Source organism: Limulus polyphemus, unplaced genomic scaffold (genome assembly GCF_000517525.1).
Source record: "Limulus polyphemus unplaced genomic scaffold, Limulus_polyphemus-2.1.2 Scaffold5768, whole genome shotgun sequence".
In the NCBI taxonomy this organism is placed as follows: domain Eukaryota; kingdom Metazoa; phylum Arthropoda; class Merostomata; order Xiphosura; family Limulidae; genus Limulus; species Limulus polyphemus.
The window spans coordinates 8264-32741 of NW_013671378.1; the positions used below are offsets into that span (position 1 = coordinate 8264).

At 35.5% G+C, this 24478-nt stretch overlaps 1 protein-coding gene across 1 annotated transcript in view; it reads right to left on the bottom strand.

Annotated features, from left to right (window-relative positions):
* The window catches only part of LOC106472954 (muscle M-line assembly protein unc-89-like), a gene marked incomplete at both ends in the record, with an annotated part of 43772 nt that overhangs the window by 6939 nt on the left and 12355 nt on the right, over nucleotides 1-24478 (bottom strand). Inside the window, 4 exons of the mRNA XM_013933623.1 lie at nucleotides 5844-6022; nucleotides 18011-18119; nucleotides 19394-19572; nucleotides 21366-21471. Coding sequence (XP_013789077.1) covers nucleotides 5844-6022; nucleotides 18011-18119; nucleotides 19394-19572; nucleotides 21366-21471 — 573 coding nt within the window. The remainder of the gene's footprint in view (nucleotides 1-5843; nucleotides 6023-18010; nucleotides 18120-19393; nucleotides 19573-21365; nucleotides 21472-24478) is intronic.

The following is a 24478-nucleotide window of genomic DNA, read 5'->3' on the forward strand; positions in this document are numbered from 1 at the left end:
CAACCACCAGGAACCAACATCCATGCTGGGGTAGGATGAGGGATCCCAATTAAAAAGGTGAACTGCATTTATGCTAGCACACTACATGTGTGAGTATATAATGTCTATTGGCTCAGCTCTAAATCCAAAATTCAACCACCAGGAACCAACATCCATGCTGGGGTAGGATGAGGGATCCCAATCGGCATAGCATAAGTGTGGACAATATGTTGATTGGTGCAGCTCTAAATCCAAAATTCAACCACCAGGAACCAACATCCATGCTGGGGTAGGATGAGGGATCCCAATCAGCATAACATAAGTGTGGACAATATGTTGATTGGTTCAGCTCTAAATCCAAAATTCAACTGCATCGAACCAACATCCATGCTGGGGTAGGATGAGGGATCCCAATCAGCATAACATAAGTGTGGACAATATGTTGGTTGGTTTAGCTCTAAATCCAAAATTCAACTGCATGGAATTGACTTCCCTGCAGGGGTAGGATGAGATCACAATCATTATGATGGCGCACTCCAAAGCTACAACTTCCCCTTGGACAAACCCATATAGAGATGGAGCATCCATTTGAAGGACATCTTGTCATCTACACCAGCAGAACACCACTGCCCTACTCTCAACTGAATGGATATATTGATTATACTGTATGTCTTTTATTCAGGAGGATAACTCCATGGTCCACCACCTCAGTGATTTGGAACTGGAAAGTGGTAAGGACTCTCTTACTCAACTGGAAGAAATTGAGGGGTGGGGAGGCAGTGGAGAGTATGGAGGAACATTCACATTGGAGACAGTGCAATGGATGACCATGAAACCCTATTTTGAAAAGCAGACCAAATCTGATTTATTTGATCTAAGGAATGGCAGGGATGGGCAGCAATCCCCTTCTGTTTTACCCATGAAGACCATGGTTTAGTATGGTCTGGAATGGGCATATTTATGTAGCAAAGATATTTTGAGGAAGTGATCTCATCAAACACTATCTATAGTTTATGTGATTGTAATGAACAGTGTGTGTTTTGTGGCCATGGAAATTATGAAAGTGAAGTGAACATGGCCTTACAGTGTAGGTTTTAGTACAATTCTAAGTGACTAAAGTATACCTGGACAGGCACCACTTACTATAGAGTGGGGTCCTGGTGATAGGACAGACCCCTGAAAAATAATATTTTATAACAAAAGAAAGGACATTTACCCAGTTACAGTCTCACTGAAGAGTGAAGGATGGCAACATGTGGAAGACAGTACCTTGACGAGCAATAAACAACCTCTCAAAGGAGATAATGGGAGATGAATATATGAGATTTAGTCCCAATGCTTGACAGATGAAGTACCTCCAACAGATGATGGGGTTGAGATGGAGGTAAATGGTAAGGTGCCTGAACAGATTGAAAACACCAGGAACTGGTTATGGGAAGAAGGAGACAAGGAATAAAAGGCCAATCAAATCACAAGCTGAACTCAATGGGTAAAAAAGAAGGGAAAAAATCATAAACAGGGGAACAGTGCAAGGGAAATAAACTGTGGGAAATGGAGTCAATGGAAAGCAATGAAGCAATTCAGAGCATGTAAGAGACAGTGAAGGTCATTCAGATCCAATTAAGAATAAAGGTGGAAGATGGCAAGAAACAAAAATGATGAAAAAGACCTAAGGAAAAAAACAAAAAACAAATTGAGCCAAAACAGTAAAAAAAACCACATTTATGCTGGCCAGGAAGGATCAAATAGAAAGACCTGAGCCGGAGTGACATGGATGATCAAAATCACCTTAGGAAGAAGAGTGATGGAATGGGAAAAACTAAAGATAGAAACTGGATCTAATTCTGTCTGAATGTATTGACAGCCAGGGTGAATGGATGATGAACTGGAGAACAAAAACAAAACAAGTAACTTGGAATTGAGAAAGGAGTCAAACGCTTCCCATTGAGGAGTACCTCACAGGAGGCAGAGCCACTAAAAATTTGATGATCAAGAGGTCACTCCTTGGAAAAAACTGTGTTCAAAAAGAGAGATTCACTGTATACCAGAAAAGGAACAAGAATGAGTGCTCCCTTGGCAAGTGACATAAGCCACCACCATCAAATAGTCGAAATGAAACATGATTAGTAAATTCAGACAAGAAAAAGAAAGTGAACTAAGGTATTTTGGACTGCTAGAAGTGCCATGATAAAACCTTTCATCCATAGACCATTGTCTTGATGCCTTCTGCTGATTGACCCATGAAGTTTGTGCAGACCCCAGCTCCAGGAGTCCACATAAACAAAGTTAATATGAAGAATTATAAAAGATAAATAATAACGAAAATGAAATAGAGATATTGTAACATTAAGTGTCTAGTGACAAGAACATATGTATGAGATGTAATGTTTTGAAGGAAAAACAATTTAGTTTAATTTAAAAACCCTAACCTAACAATAATACATTCAATATCGGGAGAAAAATTTGTGCAGACCCAGGCTTTAGGGATCCACATAAATTAATATGAAATAGACATTATATTGTAAAATTAAATGTGTACGAGATGTGATGTTTTGAAGAAAAAACAATTTTGTTAACCTAATTTATGATATACCAGTAAGATGAATTAAAGATAATCTTAAAATAACATAAACCCATGTTAAGCCTAATCTAACTTTATAGGACAAAGTATACAACTAAGCTCTAATTTCAAACCTAAATTTGACTATGAGTATTGACCAATCTAATTAAACTTATGTTATTGAAGCCAAATAACTATAGATAATAATATTAACAGTAAAAATATCCAAAAACCATAAAAGTATAATGTCTTATCTTTCCAAAGTCGGAGAGATGTATTTCAAAATATGTGGGCCCCCAAACTCACGTCGAGGCCCGACGAAGATCAGTTCATTGGATGATCAATCTCCTGACTAAGTAAAGCGGATAATTCCCCAATCAAAGACCACCATGTAAATGTGCTGATAGATGATATAAACTCCAAAGTGGTAACTTAGAATTCAGAATTTATAATTCAAAATGAATAACTAAACACAACCATGTTCACAGAAAGAAATAAAAAGTTGAAAAAAATTGTAATGAAGAATTAAGTTCCACAACTGGGTAGAAATATAAAATAATTCCACTTCAGAATAAGGTACAAATATCATTATTGTATAATAAATAGTAAACTTGTTGAGAAAAATTGATAGAAAGATATGAAAAAAAAACACTTGAAGAGAGCACAAACTAAACAGCAGAACCAGCACTACCAAATGAGAAGTGATAATTAGGTACAATAGCATAGAGGGAGTCACATGAGTCATATGGATGTGTTGCACTAGTATTGGTGGAGATTTGTTGCATGATAATTTGCATGCAAGAATCAGTTAAACCATGTGAATCAACGGGTGCATGGGAGTAAAAGGCTTGTGGCATGCAAAAATATGTTTACAAATATAGGGCATCACTGACTGAGAATAGCTATGTATGTGAGAAGAAGTAAGGTACCTTGTCTGAATCTGTATCACATACTTGCAAATCAAAATAACAATGAACATTCAATTATTACAAAACAGATAATTTATAAATACTAGTAGAGTAAGTTTTTTAAGTGAGTATATATAAGAGCATCTATACAGATTTAATTATTTCCTTTTTTTCAATGCAAATTACAGCAATTACCAGAGTTAAAACTTGACACTAAAACACATTTAACATTACTATATGACCTTAAAAAGACCATTTATGATCTATTTAAATATTATAAAAATCAAAATCTAGGGAAACAATAAATCTAAAAAGTTACTAAGTTCAGATATGTATTAAAACACAAGTTAGCATAATTTATGATCCAGTGATATTTATAAAACTACATCTTAAACAGAAATGGGTGATTACTTCAATTAATTAACATAATTCATTTCCTACAATAATAAATTTCATAAATTAATGTCACCTAAAATAATCAATTAATTGAACTGATGATTAACTCAATTAATGACATGAGAATAATCAACTAGTGTTTCTCACTATTACTGTTTCTGATTATTCCAACTATCAAGTAATCAAATAAGGATTAAATCGATTAATGTCATGAAAATAAACAACTAAATAAAGTTAGCATTTTTCCTCATCTGAAAACGTATTTCCGATAGATACTCACCTCTTCCTCGTGCACCTGCCTTAGAGATTTGTATGCCACTAGCCTTTAGATAACCCCCACTTAAATTCACAAAATTTCTTGTTATGATGTTATTATGTAGCAAAAATCCTCCACCAATAGGAGGGCCACATAACCTCCTAGTGCATTAACTCCCTCTATGTTTTTGTACTCACGATCATTCTTTGATGAGGCAAGGAAACTAAGTTACACAGGAAGTGGAGAGGAAAGGTGGGAATTGTGTGAAGAGATATCTATCGGAAACACTTTTCAGAAAAGGAAAATGCTAACTTCTAGGATGATACACTCCCCTGCATACAGAAAACTAGAATCCCACATTGATATGGTAGAGACACCACTGCAAAAGTTACCTAGATGAGCTCCCTCTAGAAAGTGCCTGAAGGAAACCCATATAGAGTGACACCCAATAGCATGGGCTCCATAGGGACACACTCAAGAAAGTCTTCATCTCATCTCTTCCATGGTACACTCTTCGCCTACACTGGAGGAAGAGTCAAACAAGACCCACGTATCACAGGTATGAGTGGAATAAGAACATGGCCATCCAAAGTACTTTCACACAAGAGATCAGGGGGCCAATATGTGTAGCGTGGTTGGGGCATGTTTAGATCATACTGAGTGCTTACCTCAACTCTACTGTCAGACTTATTGGACTGACACCTGTGGTAAGAGAGCACAGGAAGTATTAGTGTGTGTTGTTCTCAACTTTGTTATCAGACTCTTGGACCAACATCAGCTGTACTTTCACACAAGAGGTCAGGGGGCCAATATGTGTAGCGTGGTTGGGGCATGTTTAGATCATACTGAGTGCTTACCTCAACTCTACTGTCAGACTTATTGGACTGACACCTGTGGTAAGAGAGCACAGGAAGTATTAGTGTGTGTTGTTCTCAACTTTGTTATCAGACTCTTGGACCAACATCAGCTGTGGGAGGAGCACACAGGTGACGTGCCATAGATTGTATAATGGTAGAATGTGCATTGATTTAAGAGAATAGTCACCTACTGGAGGAGGAGGGTACAATTTATTAGGAAATGTGCACCCCAAATCAACTGAACAGGAGATGATTGCAAGTATTCGGTGGGTCAACAATACTAAAATTTGAATTATAATCTACAGTTTGATACCAAACTTATTGATATAAATTCATGAAATAGTATCAAACTGGTGTATTTAAGAATAGACCATTCCAAGCTTTTACTTGTTAAACAAATGTTTAAACAACTCTATTTAATCAAACATGAAATAATAGTTCAATAGAATTTTGAATGTGAGTTAACAAACAAGATGACATGGCCTTTCACCCATGACCTGTTTCGATTGGGTTAATATATTTTTATTTTTACAACTCTCCAAGTAACTGAAATATTGCTACTTTTTTTCTTATTAAACACAAATTACACAATGACATCTCTATACTCTGCTCATCACTGGTATCAAAACTCATTTTTTAACATTATAAGTTGTTTTTTATTAAGCCATCTCATGTGAAAATAATTTATTAGTTGAATAGTTCAATATAATCAGTTAATGAGCCTGACGATCAATCCATTAAAGTTCCACTAATAGCCCAGCTGTAATCCGAAATGTGATTTTAAACTTAGTAGAAAAACTTCACTGTATTTATTATGTTGAATTTAATTTTTTTATTTCACATTTATTATTTTATTAAAAACAAAACAAAATGATTAAGATACTCACATAAAACGTTAAAAATAGCAGTACTATCTGTTTTTCCACATGAATTAGCAGCCTCGCAAGTGTATTTCCCTGCAAGATCTGTTGAAACCTTTCTAGCAATAAGTTTGTATATCCCTGTCTGATCATCGGCAACAGTTTTGTAATTTTCACTTGAGGTGATGTCCAGTTCATCAATAAACCTAACAAATTATAATACTAATGACTTATAGAAACAGAATAAATGTATGTCAAAATTAATGCATTTTTAACCTTTTAAATGGCTTATTTATCTTGTCAACTTTGTTAAAATACATCATAATCAAACACCTTTCTTTAAAACAATAATTATTATTAACATTGATTCAACTCAAATATTTAATACAGATAAGCAATGCTTCAACCATTATGCTTTTGTCATCATCAGACATATTCAAGTTGTGTGAAACAAGAATAACAATAATAACATAGTATAGTATTACTGAGAAAAGCACAGTGTTGTGAACTAGGGAAAAGATAAACATATAAATATATATATATATATGAATATATCTATTTTCAAACCAATCATCAGTTCAATAAGCTCACCTTGCCATCACTCAGCAACATTTTTGGTTCCCATCCTATCGTTGCTACAGAATGACAAACTCGCTACAACCATCCATCAGAAACATACTCATAATGGCAGATACTTAAAATCACCGCTACAGAATGACAAACTCGCTACAACCATCCATCAGAAACATACTCATAATGGCAGATACTTAAAATCACCGCTACAGAATGACAAACTCGCTACAACCATCCATCAGAAACATACTCATAATGGCAGATACTTAACTTTCCAGTCTTACTGTTTAATGCAGTATTATTATATGCTTAAATGACAGTGCAGAAAATATCCAAACTAAACACCTATTCATCTTACAGTGTATTAAACCGAATGGATACCCTTCCAGTTCATCATCAATAACTTGAACAAAAATATACAAATTGATGGCACAGACAAGAAAAACAATACCAAAATTATTTATCTCTCATTTGTGCAAAACCTAAGTAGAAAGATCAAATGTGTACCCAAAAAGTTCAACATTAATATCCACTAAAAATCTTACAGAAAAGTAGACCATGTCATGTTAACTTGACATAAAATAGATTATGACAATTACCAGTTTATAAACTCAAACAAGTTCTGGAAAACAAGAAAAATCAAAGAATCCTTCTACATCAACATGATAGAACCACTGCTAAACAGATACTCAGATCTGGAAATCAGCAGTTTCTGGCTACCATTGGTCAAGTCATCACTCGCTCCACAAATACAGAACAAGGACCACCAAACAATTATGTCACATCCATCTAAGTCCTCCCAGGTAGCATATAAACACCTGCAAAACTAGTATTAGCTGACCTGAAGATAAAAAATGCAAGTCTTTAAAAATGTCATTTTTCCCATCTCTGCCACTTTTGTATAAAGTCCTCCAAGACTTCTTCCACGAGTGTCACGCTGAACTAGGCAGATGTTGCTAATTTCATTTTTGTTTGTTCATTATAAATATATTGCTATTATGTTAGGGACTATAACCAACTTATTGTTTATGTGAAATAAAAGTCGAAATGTGTTAAAAAAAGATTATGAAAGATTTAAACTTTTTCATTAGGAATCTTATGCCTGTTTTGCAATGCATTACCTAGAACTGTAAAGTCTCTATATTATTATAACTTGTGAATAACAGTTAAAAATAAAACGTATGTGATAACATATTAATTGCAGTGTATCAGACACATCCAGTGCTGATGAAGACCTTCACCCAATATCAGGGATTTTCAGGCTGGATGGGATATGACAGAAATAGTAGTGGTTTTAGATATTATTTATATTAGCAAACTGCACGAACAACAACTGTTTTGGTGTAAAATGGATTAAGAAGGTGAAGTTCAATTTGTATGAATTTTATCTAAATCATGACTGCAGAAGTGGGTGGACTTGAAAACTTTACATACATACATAAACATGTACTATTAATTTATGTGTATAAATCTTCTGACTATTGTCTTAATTAAGATGGTTACATAATAAAACACTTTTATCACAAGTTTTGTCATACGTATACTTTCTTTCATCCTCAAAAAATGTTTTAAGTGGATGTTATGTATAAGCCTTAGGCCCATATCAGATACAACTGTTCCATTCATAACTTATTTTTTCACAGTAATAATATCTGTAAACATCCACTATCCACTCTAAATACAATAAAACGTTTTTCCTTTCTAAGTATAGGGTATGAACAAGAATATAGGACTTTTTGCAACTGTCGATAATTTTTGTAAGTTGCTAAATTTCTGCTTCAGAAATGTTTTGGTTGGTTTCTCAGTAATACGTTCTTAGCATCCTCTATGAACATTCAGTGTTTGTGTTAGCTGTAATACATCAATGTTTTATAGATAAACTTCCTCCAGGACCAAAAAAAAGGCACTGTCAGTCTCTGGGATTGAAAGATTTTTAACAGGCCAAGATGACCATGGAAACTAGATGAAACAGAGTGGATGACTATTGAAACTGGATGAAACAGAGTGGATGACTATTGAAACTGGATGAAACAGAGTGGATGACTATCGAAACTGGATGAAACATAGTGGATGACTATCGAAACTGAATGAAACAGAGTGGATGACTATCGAAACTAGATGAAACATAGTGGATGACTATCGAAACTGGATGAAACAGAGTGGATGACTATCCAAACTGGATGAAACAGAGTGGATGACTATCCAAACTGGATGAAACAGAGTGGATGACTATCGAAACTAGATGAAACATAATGGATGACTATCGAAACTGGATGAAACAGAGTGGATGACTATCGAAACTAGATGAAACATAATGGATGACTATCGAAACTGGATGAAACAGAGTGGATGACTATCGAAACTAGATGAAACGTAGTGGATGACTATCGAAACTGAATGAAACAGAGTGGATGACTATCGAAACTGAATGAAACAGAGTGGATGACTATCGAAACTGGATGAAACAGAGTGGATGACTATCGAAACTGAGGGTTCAGATTATGTTACAAAAATATGTTCATTATGCCAAACTTTCGAACCCAAACATCAATGCCTTAGAAATTTTAGTAGGAATTTTATAGTGAGAGTTACTGGAAGTGCACTGAAAAAGGACAATATTATGAAACATACATAAGGGTAATATGACAACTTCTTCAGTAAGAATTCATTATATCAGTCACCCAATGATAACTACGTCAGCCTACACATACAAGGCCAATACACAGTGTATAGTAGGTTAATCTTTGGAGCATCTGTGGACTAGGTTCATGTTATATAGCCTACTAGTTGATCTCATTCTACAAAATTATTGGACTGTACAATTACCTTTAACATTTTGTTTTCCTCTTGCAAATTGGGCTGTGTATATTTTATCAACATCTTATGAAGATGACTGCATGGTTAATAATTTTTGGCTTTGTTTTATCTTATGTACAGTATGAAAAGACAAATAAACTGTTCAATTTCCTTTATGAAAGGAATGTAGAAAATACACAGACACAATTTTATTTTTATAAAATAATTTGCTTAGGCTAAAAGATACTGTAATGATAGTAGTACATATGGGTTGAAAAAGAAAGGTAGTTAAGGTTTCTGTGTGGGGGACAGAATATTTCTAAATTTAAAGTGAACACCCAGTGAAATTACATTTTAGCTTATAAATTATTTCCTGATTAACTCTAAATTTACAGCAGTGTACCCATATAGCCTATTGTATAACCAACAAAAAACATGATTATAAAAAATAATATTTTCCAACTTTTAGGTTTCAAATTTCACATGCAAAACCCCTAGAACCTCCAAAGTCAATATCAAAAGTTTTTTAATTTCAGTTAAATATTTATTTATTGTTTCAATTTCTCTATGATATTACTAACTATAGCTATTATGGTCAACTTATGCCATATAGTCTATAGCACATTACAATGAGATATTTAAAATTAAGGCATAGGAAAAAAAAAGGCTATGTGTAAAGCTGAACAAAGAGAGTGAGAATGAGTTGCAAAGCTTATATCAAGACCAAAGAAGAAACAGCTTTCAAGAAGTTTAATACACTTGTAGCAGTGGATAAAGAAACATGGTGTGGATCTTGGGGAACATATCATAATGAAATGGGTTGCAAGGAATTAACGTCATGTATAAATGATGATATTATGATCCAAGATTTGAAGGAACTGATCAATATGGCACAGCTTTATTCAGTTTTAACTGATGGTAGAACTGACACTGGTGTTCACACAAGGGAGCTTATATACATAATATTTGTAAATGATGAAGGACAATTAAATTCAACTTTTTTGGGTCTGAAAGATGTTTCAAATGGAGCTGCAGAGGGTTTGAAGAATACTTTTTTTAAGTATGGACATGGAACATTACAATAAATACTTGGTAGGAATAGATGCAGATGGAAAAGGGGTTTAGCTGCTCTAATGAGGTCTGAAATGTGTACTGCTTCAACTATAGGTTATAACTAGGGGTGCATATCTCATCATAGCAGTCGATATGATACGTATCAAAATATTGATGCCACAATATAATACGTATCTAGATACAGAAGTTTTACCAATGGTTTGTTACAAAGTTTGCAGTATTGTTTGTAATTTATCATTCATATTACTAGCATTGTCTTATTAAAGTACTTCACACTTTACAGTGCTTTTTCAAATTCTCAGGTTTGATCAACTAATTGGCAGCTGGCAAGAGAAGTAAAGTAAAAAAAGTTAATATCTATTTTGTTATTATTAATTTGTTATGTTACTTTGCATGTAATGTTTTTGATAAAAGAAATGAAGATAACATGTAGAACTCAATACTCATCTTCCTTTATTGAATCATTCGTTTTTAGCATAAATAGTTCATTATTAGAAATTCTGATTTTTTCTGTACTGAAAGCTTGCCAAATTTCGTGAAGATACATAAATCAAATCGTATCGGAGGATGTATCGATACAATTGTATCATGACTTCACTATGTGATATCAGTATCGTATCGCCTTTAGCTAAAACTAATCAAGAGGGATGAACTTGGCAAAACATAATTCTCTGAGATAATTAACACTTTAATGACATTGTTTTATGTCTATAAAAATAGTTCAAAAAGACTTAGGAAGCTTAGGTCTCTTGGCACTATTATGGTTCAAAGTGTTCACAAACCACTCAAAGCACAAGGCACTTATTGGGTACAGCATAAACTTCAGGCTACTGAAACTTTGTTAAAATGCTACAATGTTATTGTTACACATATGGAAAGTATGGCCAGTGATGAAACCATGATCAGGCCAAGGCAAATGGTATTCTTGATAAACTCACATCCTTCAAATTTGTAACTCATTTGCTGTATTTTGAATACCTCCTCCTACCTGCATCAAGGATCTCAAACATGGCAAATGGAGATAGTTGATGTACATTAGGTATTTGCATCTTGAAAAATTTGAAACAAACCCTATGCAACGTGAAGAGCCAATCCAAAAGCCCTGTTGCTAATAGTAGTGAGCTTAAAATAATCATTGCAGCTGCAAAGCAGTCCACTGAAACAGCTGAAAGCTTGGAACCTGAACCAGTCTTGTTCCAAGGGATTCCCCAGAAAGGTGTCAAACTTTTCTTGAAGCACTCTAAAGAGTATCATGAAATCATTGAAAAAGAGCTAGTATGGAGATTTAACAGGGAAAGTGAAATACTGGGATGTGCAAAACTTCTGGACACAAGGCTTTGGCCAAATTATCATGAAAAAATCCTATGGTAATGATGAAATGACAAAAACAGCTGACCACTTCAAAGACTTTCTTTATGAAAGTGTGAAAGATTATGAGAAGAGTAACCTGAATGGAATCAACTTAAAATATTTGTGAGGGACAATTTTGCAAATGAATCTGAATCTTCTATCATTTGGGCTAAATGCCATAAATATTATTTCAAAACGCTTCCAACAGCAAGCAAGATCATAAACATTTTGCAAGCTTTACCATGGTCTAATGGCATTGTGGAAAGATGTTTTTCTACCATGAACAAAGTCAAAACAGACTGGAGGTCAAAACTGTCAGCTAATTCTCTTGAGATGCTTGTCAGAATTAAGAAAACTTGCTCATCTTGCGGTGCATTTTCTGCTGAAAAGTCACTAGACCTTTTCTTCTCCAAAAAGCCATGGAGACCACATTGTGAAGAGAGTGATGAGGTCTCACCAAAAATAAACTAGATAATTTGACAAACAATTATTGACAACACTGTTCAGTTGCAATATATTCAAGTCACTTCCTCCTCTGGTTGATTGACTGCTGCAGTATTTTGTTACAGCTGAACTGTATTTATTGCAGGTTTGAAGCTATACTTTATATACCAGGAAGTATTTTTTTCATGAAATGCCATGTATGGTACTATTAAATATTACGGTTTGAAACTGAATGAAAGCTTTATTAGAATAAAAATATACCGTTTACCTCTTTTCATTAGTGGATGTCTTTACAAAGAGTTTAGACTTTTAATTACTAATCAGATTTAATACTGATTAGCAGGTTTTGCTAATCAAATCCACCAAACTATTTTGTCCCCTGTAATTGGATTATGCACAAATCTTTGCTCGCCACTAGCCTTGCATTTCCACCTATGGCACAGCTGCATTGTAGCATGCAAATTAGAATCCTCCTAGTGTAGCTGACTCTCTTCATGCTGTAGAACCCAATCACCACTTCGAGATTAGGCAAAAATTAAGCAACAGAAGTGGGGAGGACAGGTGGTATGTGTGAGTGGAGGAAGTATCTATTAAAAATATATTTTGAGTGTAGGAATATGCTGATTTCTGATATGCTCATATAATAGCTAGAATCCCATACTGGGCTAGTGGAGGGACTGACACAGATTTACCTAGATGGGAACATTTCAGAAAGTGTCCAAAGAACAACCATGGTATGTGACATCTCTGTGTAGAGTAACACACCTGTGGGAGACTGTACCACATCTGAACCAGGTATACTCTTCACCCATTGTGAAAATTTGTGTTGCTAAATTAGGCAGAAAAAAACAACACATACAATACATAAATTGATATGTAAAATGATGCAGAGTGGCCAGGGTGCATCAGACTACAATTGTGAGTCAACTCCAGTCCAAAACCAGGTGGCATCAGGCATGTATTTTCACAGTAGAAGGAAGGTCCTTACCATTTTCACCTCAAGACAAGGAAGCAGAAGGGAAAACAGATTCTGTCTTGACAACCAGCACCATTTAGTCAATATCCAGGCTACGCTAGGAAGGGGGAGTGCAATGTGACATTTCACTGAAATCCATAACCTGGAAGCATTGAGAATTCATCATCCAGGCCATGGTAGGTTGAAGGCTCCCTACCACCACATGTGTGAGAACTGATGTTGGCTGGTCCAGCTCTAATCACCAGATCACCCAGGAACCAACATCCAAGTGGCAATAGGATAAGGAGTTCCAGCTGAGGTTATATGAAGGAAAACACAATGGTAACGGATATATCACACATGGAGAGTGAACACATCTGACTTATGATGACCACCGACAAAACCGAGCAAAGTAGGTGAAATAAAAAACAGGTAGCCAATGGTTCAAAAGTAAACTGGTTAAGGGCATAGAGAATGATGCTGAGATTCCATTCTTGAAAGGTAAGAGGGCAAGGAAGAATAGAGGACACAAAAAGGACAAAACAAGAGGGATATGACATGAGAGGAAAAAATAGGGTGAGACTGGGAAAAAAAAAAGAAGGTAGAGGATAAGGCCACCACATAGTTAGCAATGGTCAAAACAAACAGATCATTGTCAAACAACCCAGGGAAAAGTATGGAATGTGAAGAATGCAAGAACTTCAAGGCAACTAAACATAGTGACCATTGGCAGAAGACATTATATTCTCTTACAGACCACCAAGGAAGAAGGGTAGACCAAATGAGAGTTAAGGAATGGCACACCTGCAGAAAGTCTGGATCACCCCACAAAGGACCAAACAAAAGCCATGCATGATGTCAGTGTGCAGTTAAGGCAGGATAAAATACCGACAATTGACACCAGAGGAGAAGGGAGCAGATAGAAGAAGAAGTAATAAGTGGGATGGCTGAAGCAGTGGAAGAACAGGGAACAACAGTTGTGCAGGCTATAACAGGGCAATGATAAGACTCAACACGTAGTGGCTTGGATGACAGAAAAAACCCAGAAAAGGAGACAGATAGGAGGGTAGGAGTATCATTAATCATCAGCCCAATCCAGACCAAAGGCATTCACTGCTAGAACCATTGGGGATCAGAATGGCAGGAGTTTGACTGTGAAAGGGTGTCAAACTTGACTAGTAGTGGAGAACCTGGGGATCATTTTGCAGGGAGAATCTCTTTGGGATGAGATAACTGATCTGCAACAAGAATGAGAGCACCCAGAAAGTGACAAACCAACAGGTGAATGTGCAAGGAGTGGACTCAGAGAAGGAGATTCAGTGTTTCAAAACAAAGTAAACAAGAATGGATACCCTCTTGTAAATAGATGAAAGACACAATGGTTAGAATATTGAGAATGAAACTAGACCAACCTGCCTATATGAATAGGAGGAAATGATTCAAAACCCAATGAAATGCAAGATGTTCCAAATGAGTGATGTTGACCCCCGACTCAATCGAATACCAGTGATCTAGTGAGAGTCCATATATGTCTTCCAATCTGTGAGAGATATATTGGGTAAAAGGTACAACATGGGACAGGGAGATGGAAAAGGAACACCAGCCACAGTGAAGTCCCTGTAGAACCACCAGGCAAAATCAACTTGTAGAGAAAGAAGGAAGATGAAAACAGAATCTTAGAGATCCTGAACGAGATTCTATATGTCCTGCAATAGCCACTAAATGTCATGCAAGTGAGCATGACCCAAGGGAAAAAAGGGACTTTCATGGAAGCCCAAGTCCTCAAAAGCAAGATAACCTCATTATAAGTGAACAAAGAAAAGGATTCAGCATGGAAAACCATTAGCTCTATCAATCACAACTGAAATATAGAAAGCTAGGTCCAACTGAGGTATGTTTTAAAGAAAACCTTGAGAAGTATGAGGTACTGAGTCAGGATCGGGAAGGACATCTCCAACTAAAGAAAGCAACCCAAATGTGTGGCTTTCTAAAAGAAGAATATGTGAGTGCAAGAAGCCTGTATCGACAGAGCCAAAGTCTTCCATGCAATGAAGGAACCATAAACTGTGGGAATGTGGAAGATAGGCAAAGGCCTTGACCACCCAACAGAAACATAAGGAGTTGCAGCCAAACCCAATGGTAAAGTGCAGGATTAAAAGACCTGTCCCCACTGAGGACAAGAATGAAGGCAAAGCTGGAATGCAGAGGAAATTAAGGATGTGAAGGGAAGCATCCGAGACATCCGCCTTGGTCATCTAATCACCCAGAATGAAAACTCATTGAAGAGCGAGGAAAAACTCCAAAGTGAACCTATGAAGGTTGATGAAATGGGCAAGAATAGAGAATAATTACAGAATGACCAACATATTGGAATAAGGAATGACAAATAACGGCGAATAGAAATCCGGATAAAGGTAAATGACTGGGAAGAAGAGAAGAACACATACCATTTCCAAGAGATGTAGGCAAAAAAAAAGTGATCTTGAGAAGAAGGTAAGGAAAAGGTCTGTGTGGAGTGTAGTATGGGGAAGTGTAAGTCCTATCCTCACATTAAGCATCCAAATATCTACAGTAAATGTGTGCCATAGAAGCAAGACACTCCCGAAACCTGGAAAGGAGGACGTGTGAAAAGGGAGGATGGAGGAGGGCGTGACACAGTAATGGGGCATATTAGGGTTGTGAAAGTCAAAGAGTAAGGAGGAAAATTGACACAAAGATTCCAACAGGGCTGGAAGGCCCCCCCACACACAGGAAGGTGTAATTTATGGTACCAAATGAAGGGCAAGGAGGAATTATAGGAGAGAGATGCCCTAGAGAAAACAGTATGCACCACAAAGAAGATCCCACCAACAGAAAAACCAAGTATAAAGGGACAAATGTGGAGAAAGAAAGGGAGGGAATGAGTCACCCCCAAAAACCCCACGGGGCCCAGTGGATAGATATGGTAAGAAGAGGTGTTGAGGAAAAGGATGGATCAAAGGGTAGACAAAAACGGGAAAGCTAGGCTGGTGAAAAGTATTTTTCAGGGTTTGATTCCTATGCCTGAATGAAAGACTCGAAGGTTTGAGAGTCCAGGAAAGAATGTAGATTCCATAAAGTAACTGGGTTATGAAGTAAACAGCATGGACCCTGAAATCCATATAGGAAAGATAAACTGACAAGCAGACTAAAGATATCATACCTGGGAAATTACATAGAAGAATGGTTGATGAAAAATGTGGGAACATTCATAGGCTTAGTCCTTGACTGCACGGCAAGGAAAGGAGAAGATAAAAAGCTGTCCTAAACATCAACAGTTAAACCAGATACATCAGGGAGTGGTACATCTGACCCCAATAAAGGAAACCTAGCAAGCTGAAAGATAAAATCCAATTTGCGATATAAGAAGGCTGAAACCACCTCCCTGAGATACTGGAGCCATAGAAATGACAGTTGTTGTACAGTGGTAAGTGTTACACACAAAGCAGTAGTTGTAATACAAGTTTGTGAAATCAAATAAGAGAAACATGAGTGAGTAAAACAAATGCAATCCACAAACTATCACATAATAAAGCTTAACGGAAAACAACCAAGTCATCTTTTGTACAAATTAAGATAAACATAAAAGAAAAAGTAAAAACAAGTGAAATTAAACACATCTGCACTCGAATGCGCTAAATCAACAAGTGAAGATTGGGTTCTACAGTATAGAAAGAACCAGTTGTGCCAGGAAAGAGTGTCGCACTCCTATTGGTGGAGGGTTGCGACATGCTTATTTGCATGCTACAATGCAGCTGTACCATGCTAAACACATGGGGCAGGTGGGAGTATCAAGTGAAAAATTTGTCCATATATGGGCAGTACTGAACAAGAAAAGCTATCATGTGAGAGGAAGTAAGGTATCATATCAGAATTACTTAAGGCTTAATAAGGATATCTTGTTGATGTTAGGTTGTTTTTTAAAATTATTCTGAATTTACTTTCTAATAGATATACTATACTTTACTGAGTTGCATTGTCTGAAAACATGAGGTTTTAAGCTGCTGCACAGCAGCTCATAGAATGGCTCTGAGTTTTTAAAGTACACATTTATTTGATTTACAAAAGAGCAGTGTGGGATTACTGCATATTTAAAAAATATATAAAATGGTGACCTCATGGTGGTATCTAGTCAATGTTAGCAATTCATTTGCCAAGTACAAAATGTCCAGACTATTTAGAAAAAAACATTGTGGCAAAATAATTTTTAAGCAAAAAAATTAATTTTTTAGAAAATGCACAAATGATGACCATCAAAAGAGGTCTATATGATATCAAGAATAATTCGAGAATTACTTGAAAAAACCCAAAACAATGTGAATTAAAATAGATTAATACCATGTTAGAATAATGCAGTGCTTGCACTAACAACATTTTTGTTCCTATTTTTTGCTTGTACAGGGGAGAGGGGAAATATCACTAATTTCCAAGCTCTACACAAATCACTAGTTAGGCTTCACTTAGAAAATTATCTACAGTTTTGCTTTCCTTATCCAAGAAAGGATACTGACTTATTGGAAAGGGTTCAGAGAAGGGCTACTAAGATGATTCATGGGATGGGTTATCTTACAGAGATAGGTTAAGATCTCTTTAACTTATTTTCATTTGGGAAAAGAAGTGAGCTTATTAAAATTTGCAAGATTATCTCAGGGATCAATATTAAAATGGCCTCTGATAATAGGATGAGAGACACAAGTTTAAAATTTTGAAAATACAAGTTAGACTTCAATTAATAGTTTTATTTTTCTAACAGGGTGATTGACTTATGAAACGAGTTGCTGTTGGCAATAATGAAGGCCAGCACTTTTAATATAAGAGTTTAAGAGTGGAATAGTTTGAGAACCATTGTACTATAATAATCACATTAATATATAATTATTTTAGCTCTGATCTGTACAGTTAGCTTACTTTTGTCAGATGTTCTTAATAATAAATTAAATAAAAACTTTCAAATTTCAAATTAATCAACAAAGAGAAAACTTACCATATCAAGGTTGGTTTTGGTATTCCTTCCACTTCTACCACAAACTGAACATTGGTGTCACCTTCTCGAGCTTCCATATCTACCAGTTTCTTCCGAAATATAGGTTTACCTTTACAGACAAAAATCAATATAATAAAAAAACAAAGGATATTATATCAATCTTTTGAAAATGTAAATTCAAAATGTATATTTCAATTCATTGTTAACAAAATATAGGTTTTTCAAAAGCAGATCAAGTAGCTTTCTTTGGGGTCATACGCAGGCTATAGTGTCATGGTCTAGATAGGATAAGAGTCAGATAAGAGTGGTCCAAGAGCGGGCAGAGGTGCTTAGATTAGATTAGATGTCTTCCATAGAGTCTATCAGTTCAAAACAAGGTATGCTATGCACAGATAGACCTTGTGTGGCTTTGGGCAGAAATTAAAAAAAAAAGTTTTGCTGCACATGATTTATGTGATGTTTATATTCGACAATGATAAAAATTTAATTGCTTGAATAAATTTATTATTTATTTATTATTATTATGTAGGATTTAAAATGTATTCACTAATTTTTTAAGCTATAAGATATTAATGTTTGATACTAAGTTTTCCACAGGTATTACCCTTCCCATGTGCAGATGAACATTGAACACCTAGTGAGGATTTTATTAAACATTATGCACAGGATGAATGACTGGATATTCCTTGTGAAAATTTATTTAAATATAATATAGAGATGAGCTAGTACACTTAAAACTTTAGTTGAACAAAATATGTATATAGGGTTTGGAATCATTCCAGAACATATTTCTATAACATTCCTGTTAATCCCATTGACATTTACCATATTCACTTGATTTAAGAAGTCTTTGTTCAAAAATATTCAGACTACTATAGAAACAATGACAGTTTCACTGTAGGTCTACAAACATATGGACTTAGTGTTTTATGTAAAGTCTTACTCTGGTGGTTTGTAAGTTATTCTTACATAGTAAATGATGTATTGTTTTTATGTGCTAAATCCATGAATAAAATTTAGAAGTTTTTTATTAATTTGTCACAAAATAAGACCAATCCTTATTTTCATTAAACTTTTATTGTTAGTCCTTTGTAGAAATATGTTAATTACCTTTAGTGGAAATATACAAGTAATTAACCAGATATATATTTCAAAAATCTATAAACAAATTCCAATGGACTAACTAGTAAAAAAAAGTGATTATTATTCTTATTATATTTTGTAATTTCGAATTATGCACCTGATATATTATCCTCAACTACATATTAATAATAACTATCAAGCTACTAATAGCTTTTCATTTTAATATAACATATTTATTTGCTTTCTTTATATTTTTATAAGAATGTTTGTAATGTCCTCAACTATTTTCCTGATACTAACTTTTGATGCTCAGTTTTCCACAGGTAGTAACTTTCCCACATGTGTTGCTAGCTTCACAAGAGAATTGTCCAATATCATTTCTTGTGCATTTATTAATTATTAGCGTAAATGTGTCAGAAGCTTCTTCTTTTGTTTTATAATGCTCTCCATCAATAGTGACTTCAGTATCATTTTGAAACCTGTACAGAACATAAAAAATATGTTTCAAGTGTAAAAGACAAAATATATACATATATTTCCAAAATTATAATGTTCAAAGAATTAACATTTGCAAAATATCCTTATGGTTGAAATATCTAATCTGCCATATTATTTGGAGATCCACAAACAGTAGCCTAACTATATTAATTCTCTCAATACATGCTCGGTCATTTTGACTGACCACGTGACCTTTTTGTACTCGTTTAAAGACTTTATAGATTTAATACTTATAACTTTCAATATAGTGGGTACATCTTCACAAAATTTGGCAGTCTTTCAGTTAATATTACAAGTCTTTCACACACAAAAAATCATATTTTTAGTGAAGTATTTTAAATAAAATAAAATAAAGATTTGCCCATTAATATATTAAGTATTTGTTTTGAATAGTCCATGTGCAAAGTAATTTTCATGTTAAAATTAGAAATACTTTTCCTCATCTCAAATTTCCTTTGTGTAATCCCTAAAACCTAAATGCATTTCAAACGTTTTTTTCAGTAAAACTTTATAGTTTATCTGTTATTTTCTCCACCCTATCTCAAAAAGAGATTGGTCAATTTTTTGACCTTGTAACCACTAAAAAATAATCGAAATAAACCTAAATTACCCTTTTTTTTCTTTCTAGAATGACTTCAAGTTATAACATGAATGAAACTACATTTGTTTATCCTAAGTAGCTCTAAGTGCATAACAGTATACATCTATTTATAATTAAATTTTTTGCCCTTTGAACCATGTTTAACTACTATCTGCACCATTATAAATTGTAAAAAACTCGGGGAATGTGCAATTTATTTTATGCTATTGAATTACATTACCCACAAGCTGCTCTCGTGAACCATTTTAATTATACTATTATTACTTATTTTACCTAATCTAGTCTTAAATAACTTTAAAAGATCTATATTTTTATATTTTAATCACTTTTATAATAATAAATATGAAAAACAGGAAATAAAGTACTTACCCAATTTTATTTTTACTTGCCCTTGACTGTTGAGGGCAGTTAAGCCTGATTTTTTATAGTAATGACTTAATACTTTTTATTTAATTCAATAATGCACCAAAGAATATAGACTAATAACATGCAAAAAGTAGACAAATTCCCATACTTCTCAACATTTTCTGGCTTTCTAACTATGCAACAAGAGCCATTACAAATTCATCATAGCTAGTCATTAACTCTCCCATGGAAACAATGTTGCTACTCTAAGTGAAAGTAACGATATTCTGTTGGTTATAAGTAATATATAATGAAACGTAAGAGAGATCTATCATCGAATTGTGAAAGAGAGGATGTGACAGGCGGGTGTGGCATGAGGGGTCTGATTTTCTATGTAATAGCTCTGTAACCAAACAAAATTGAAGGCTATAAAAATTATGGTTTGTCTGAGCAATAATGATTTTATAGAGAGTAATTTACGTTTAATTTCATACATTTGAGGGGTGATGGATAAAATAGGGATGATGACATGCTAAGACAAAATGTATCATGTGTGTCACACTAGTGGAAATTCACGATTTTTTAAATATTGCCTTGTAGAATTAAGAACTTAAAACTTGTATACTATTAATATATGGATTATTAGCTAAGATTTTATGCTATTTTAATTGGTATGACATAAGTAAAAAGTGGTTTAATAAAATTTTAAATGTAAGACACTAAAACCTTGTGTCATGAGCAGTAAAGGGTACCCGGGGCAATAGGGTTAAATTAGGAAGAGTGATTAACAGTTGCATCACAGATAATGATAAGCTAAAAGCTACTTACCATTTCAGGGAAGGTTTTGGCTTGCCCATAACTTTTACTGTAAATGATACAGTTTCTCCTTCATTGATTTGCACATCTCCAAGCTTCTGAATAAAAACAGGGGGTGCTGCAATAATGAACAAATTATTCACTTTTAGCGAAATGTATAACAAGTATACACTCTCTCCTAAAATATTAAAAAACGATGTATCCAGTTTAATATAAAATTGCATATCAATATAGTGCTTAGAAGCACCTTTATTAAACAGTTTTGCTGCATTAGTGAAACCTACTCACTCTCATAATGTATTTAAAGTGGTTTCAAATTAGGTTTCAAACCCAGTTTCTGTGAAGTTATACCGAAGATACACAGGAATGTTTACTATAATTCCAAATTTACTAAGTATATCTTTAAGAAATTTGTTAAGCTTTTAGTAAACATTACAAGTACTAATACATAAAAAATCAGAATTTTTAATAAGATATTTTTACAAAAGATTTGTCTGTGAATTTAATGAGATAGTCTGACTCTGACTAGACTGAGTGCAAGATGATCTTCATCTTAGAATTTTCACATTTCTATAACCTCCTAAAGTTATAATTTTCCTACACTACAACTGTTTTCCAATAGATACATGAGACAAGTGTCCACCATCATGAGTGTGACATACCCTCCTAATGCAGCTGAATCCCTCTATGCTGTAGAACCCATTCTTCATTCCAATACTAGGCACCGAAGAAGCACAAGAAGTTCAAAGGAAGGATAGGAACTAAGAGTGGAGGTAAGTATCTATAAAAAATGTATTTGAAGTGTAGAAAAAATTATAAATTCTGATATGATACCTTACATCTTCTCACATAAAATCCCATACTGACCTGACAAAGGGACCACTGCAAAAGTACCAAAGAGAGCACCCTTCAGAAAATGTCTGAAGAGAACCAATGGAGTGTTACATCTTGATGAAGAGGAAACACATACGTGGGAGACTGCACCACATCTGAACCAGGTATATTTCTTGCCATTGATGAATGATTGTGTTGCTAAATGGGTAGAAAGGGGGCACATCTGATAATCACAGTGATATGCCAGTAGTGTAGAGAGGCTAGAGCACATCAGACTGTAACTGATGCATCAACTCCAGTCCAAAACCAGTGGCACTGAGAATGGATTGTATGGGCCATCTTCAACTCGAGCCCATGAACTAGAAGGGAAAGAAGATATCCATTCTGAGAACCCAAGGTAGCCCATATGTGCAAACCTATTATACAACCAACACCAGCCACCCGCGAAACTGACGTCTAGGTAACGGAAGGAAGGTGGAATGCAATGTGAAGAGTGGACTCCAGTCCAAAACCGTGTGACTCTGGAACTATATCATCCAGTCCATGGTAGGAGGAGGAACCCAGCCCAACCATATATATGAAAGCTGATGTTAGCTGGTCCAGCTTCAACCAACACAAACACACCCAGAAATTAACATCTAGGCAGCAGTAGGAAAAATGCTCCCAGCTGGAAAGGTCAAACTACATGTGGTAGATTCATCCTGTCCAAACCAATCAGCATCTGGAATTGCAAATCAGGGATGCACACCAACTCCCATTGTGAAAATTGTGAAAGTCCCAACCGCTAATTGTAAAATGGCAAGCACACATAGTGTCTACGTGACAGGAAAGCCGAATGGCCAAAAGTGCAACTTTGTCAAAGATTCTGCATCTCAGCAAACCCTTGTGAGTATCAAGGTGCTGGATCACAAGGGAGTACCAGAAGCCATACAGAGGCTCTGTGGTGTGACAGGACATTATGCAAGGTTGTGGGGACCAGTGTTGGTAAGTATTGAGCTCATGGGCATAAAAGACAGACACAAGGTATATTTGGCTGACATTGAAGACCCATGCATATTAGGGTTGGACTACTTACTACCAAAGAAGTGTGTGGTTAACTTGACTTGACGTTTGGGAATAACAAATGCCAAATTCCGGTAAGTGTTGCTGCATCTGTTGATTTGTATGTCACAGCACTTAAGTCAACTACAATACCCCCTATGTCAGAGAAGATAAATTGGGGTAGAATAAAAGAACATCCCCAAGGAAGCCTGATACTTGTGGAAGCAGTGGAAGACCCATCCAGGTCAGCAGACGTGAATATTGGAAGGTCATTTGTGGCAGGTCATCAAGTAGTACCCATAACAGTGGCTAATTTCTCTAAATGTGAGCAGACACTTAAGGAATGGGCATTGTTGGGTGTGTGCCGGAATGGTAGAGCTAGTCAATGTTAAGGCAAGATATACAACCATAAAGAAAGGACATCCTCTCCCAGAACAATTAACTGGCCTCTATGAGTTATCATCACAGGCTCTTCAAAAGGAGATCATGACCTCGGCTGCACAGACCTTGTGGAGCACAGAATAAACACAGGCAATCACTGTCCAATAAAAATCCCTCTGAGGAGAATAGCTCCGGCAAAGCAACAAGAGATGGAGAAAGTCATGGATGGCCTAATTGAAGAAGGGATAGTTGAGAAATCAGATAGTCCCTGGTCAGCTCCCGTCGTGTTAGTCCAGACGAAGGATGGGACCCAACATTGCTGTGTGGACTTCAGGGCTCTTAACAGTATAACCGAAAAGGACTCATACCCACTGCCAAGAACTGATGATACTCTTGATGCCCTAAGTGGAGCCAGGTGGTTTTCTACTCTGGACTTAAAGTCAGTTTCCATCAAGTGAAAATGGTTGAAGCAAATAAACCTAAGACTGCATTTAGTTATGGCCAAGGTCTCTGGCAATATCGTGTGATACCATTCGGGCTTAGCCATGCTCCAGCAACATTCGAGAGGCTGATGGAAAGGGTACTGGAAGGCCTACAATAGAGAATAGCCCTAGTGTACCTGGATGATGTCATTGTGTTTGCAACAACATTTGATGAGGAAATGTCACAGCTAGAGGAAGTATTCAAGCGTTTGAAAGAAGCAAACCTTAAGCTCCATCCCAAGAAATGCCACTTGTTCCAGAAAGAGGTGCTTTACTTTGGTAACATTGTAAGTGAGCATGGTGTGCGAACTGATCCTGACAAGGTGAGAGCAGTACGTGATTGGCCAACAATGTGGGAGAATTAAGAAGTTTCTTGGGACTATGTAC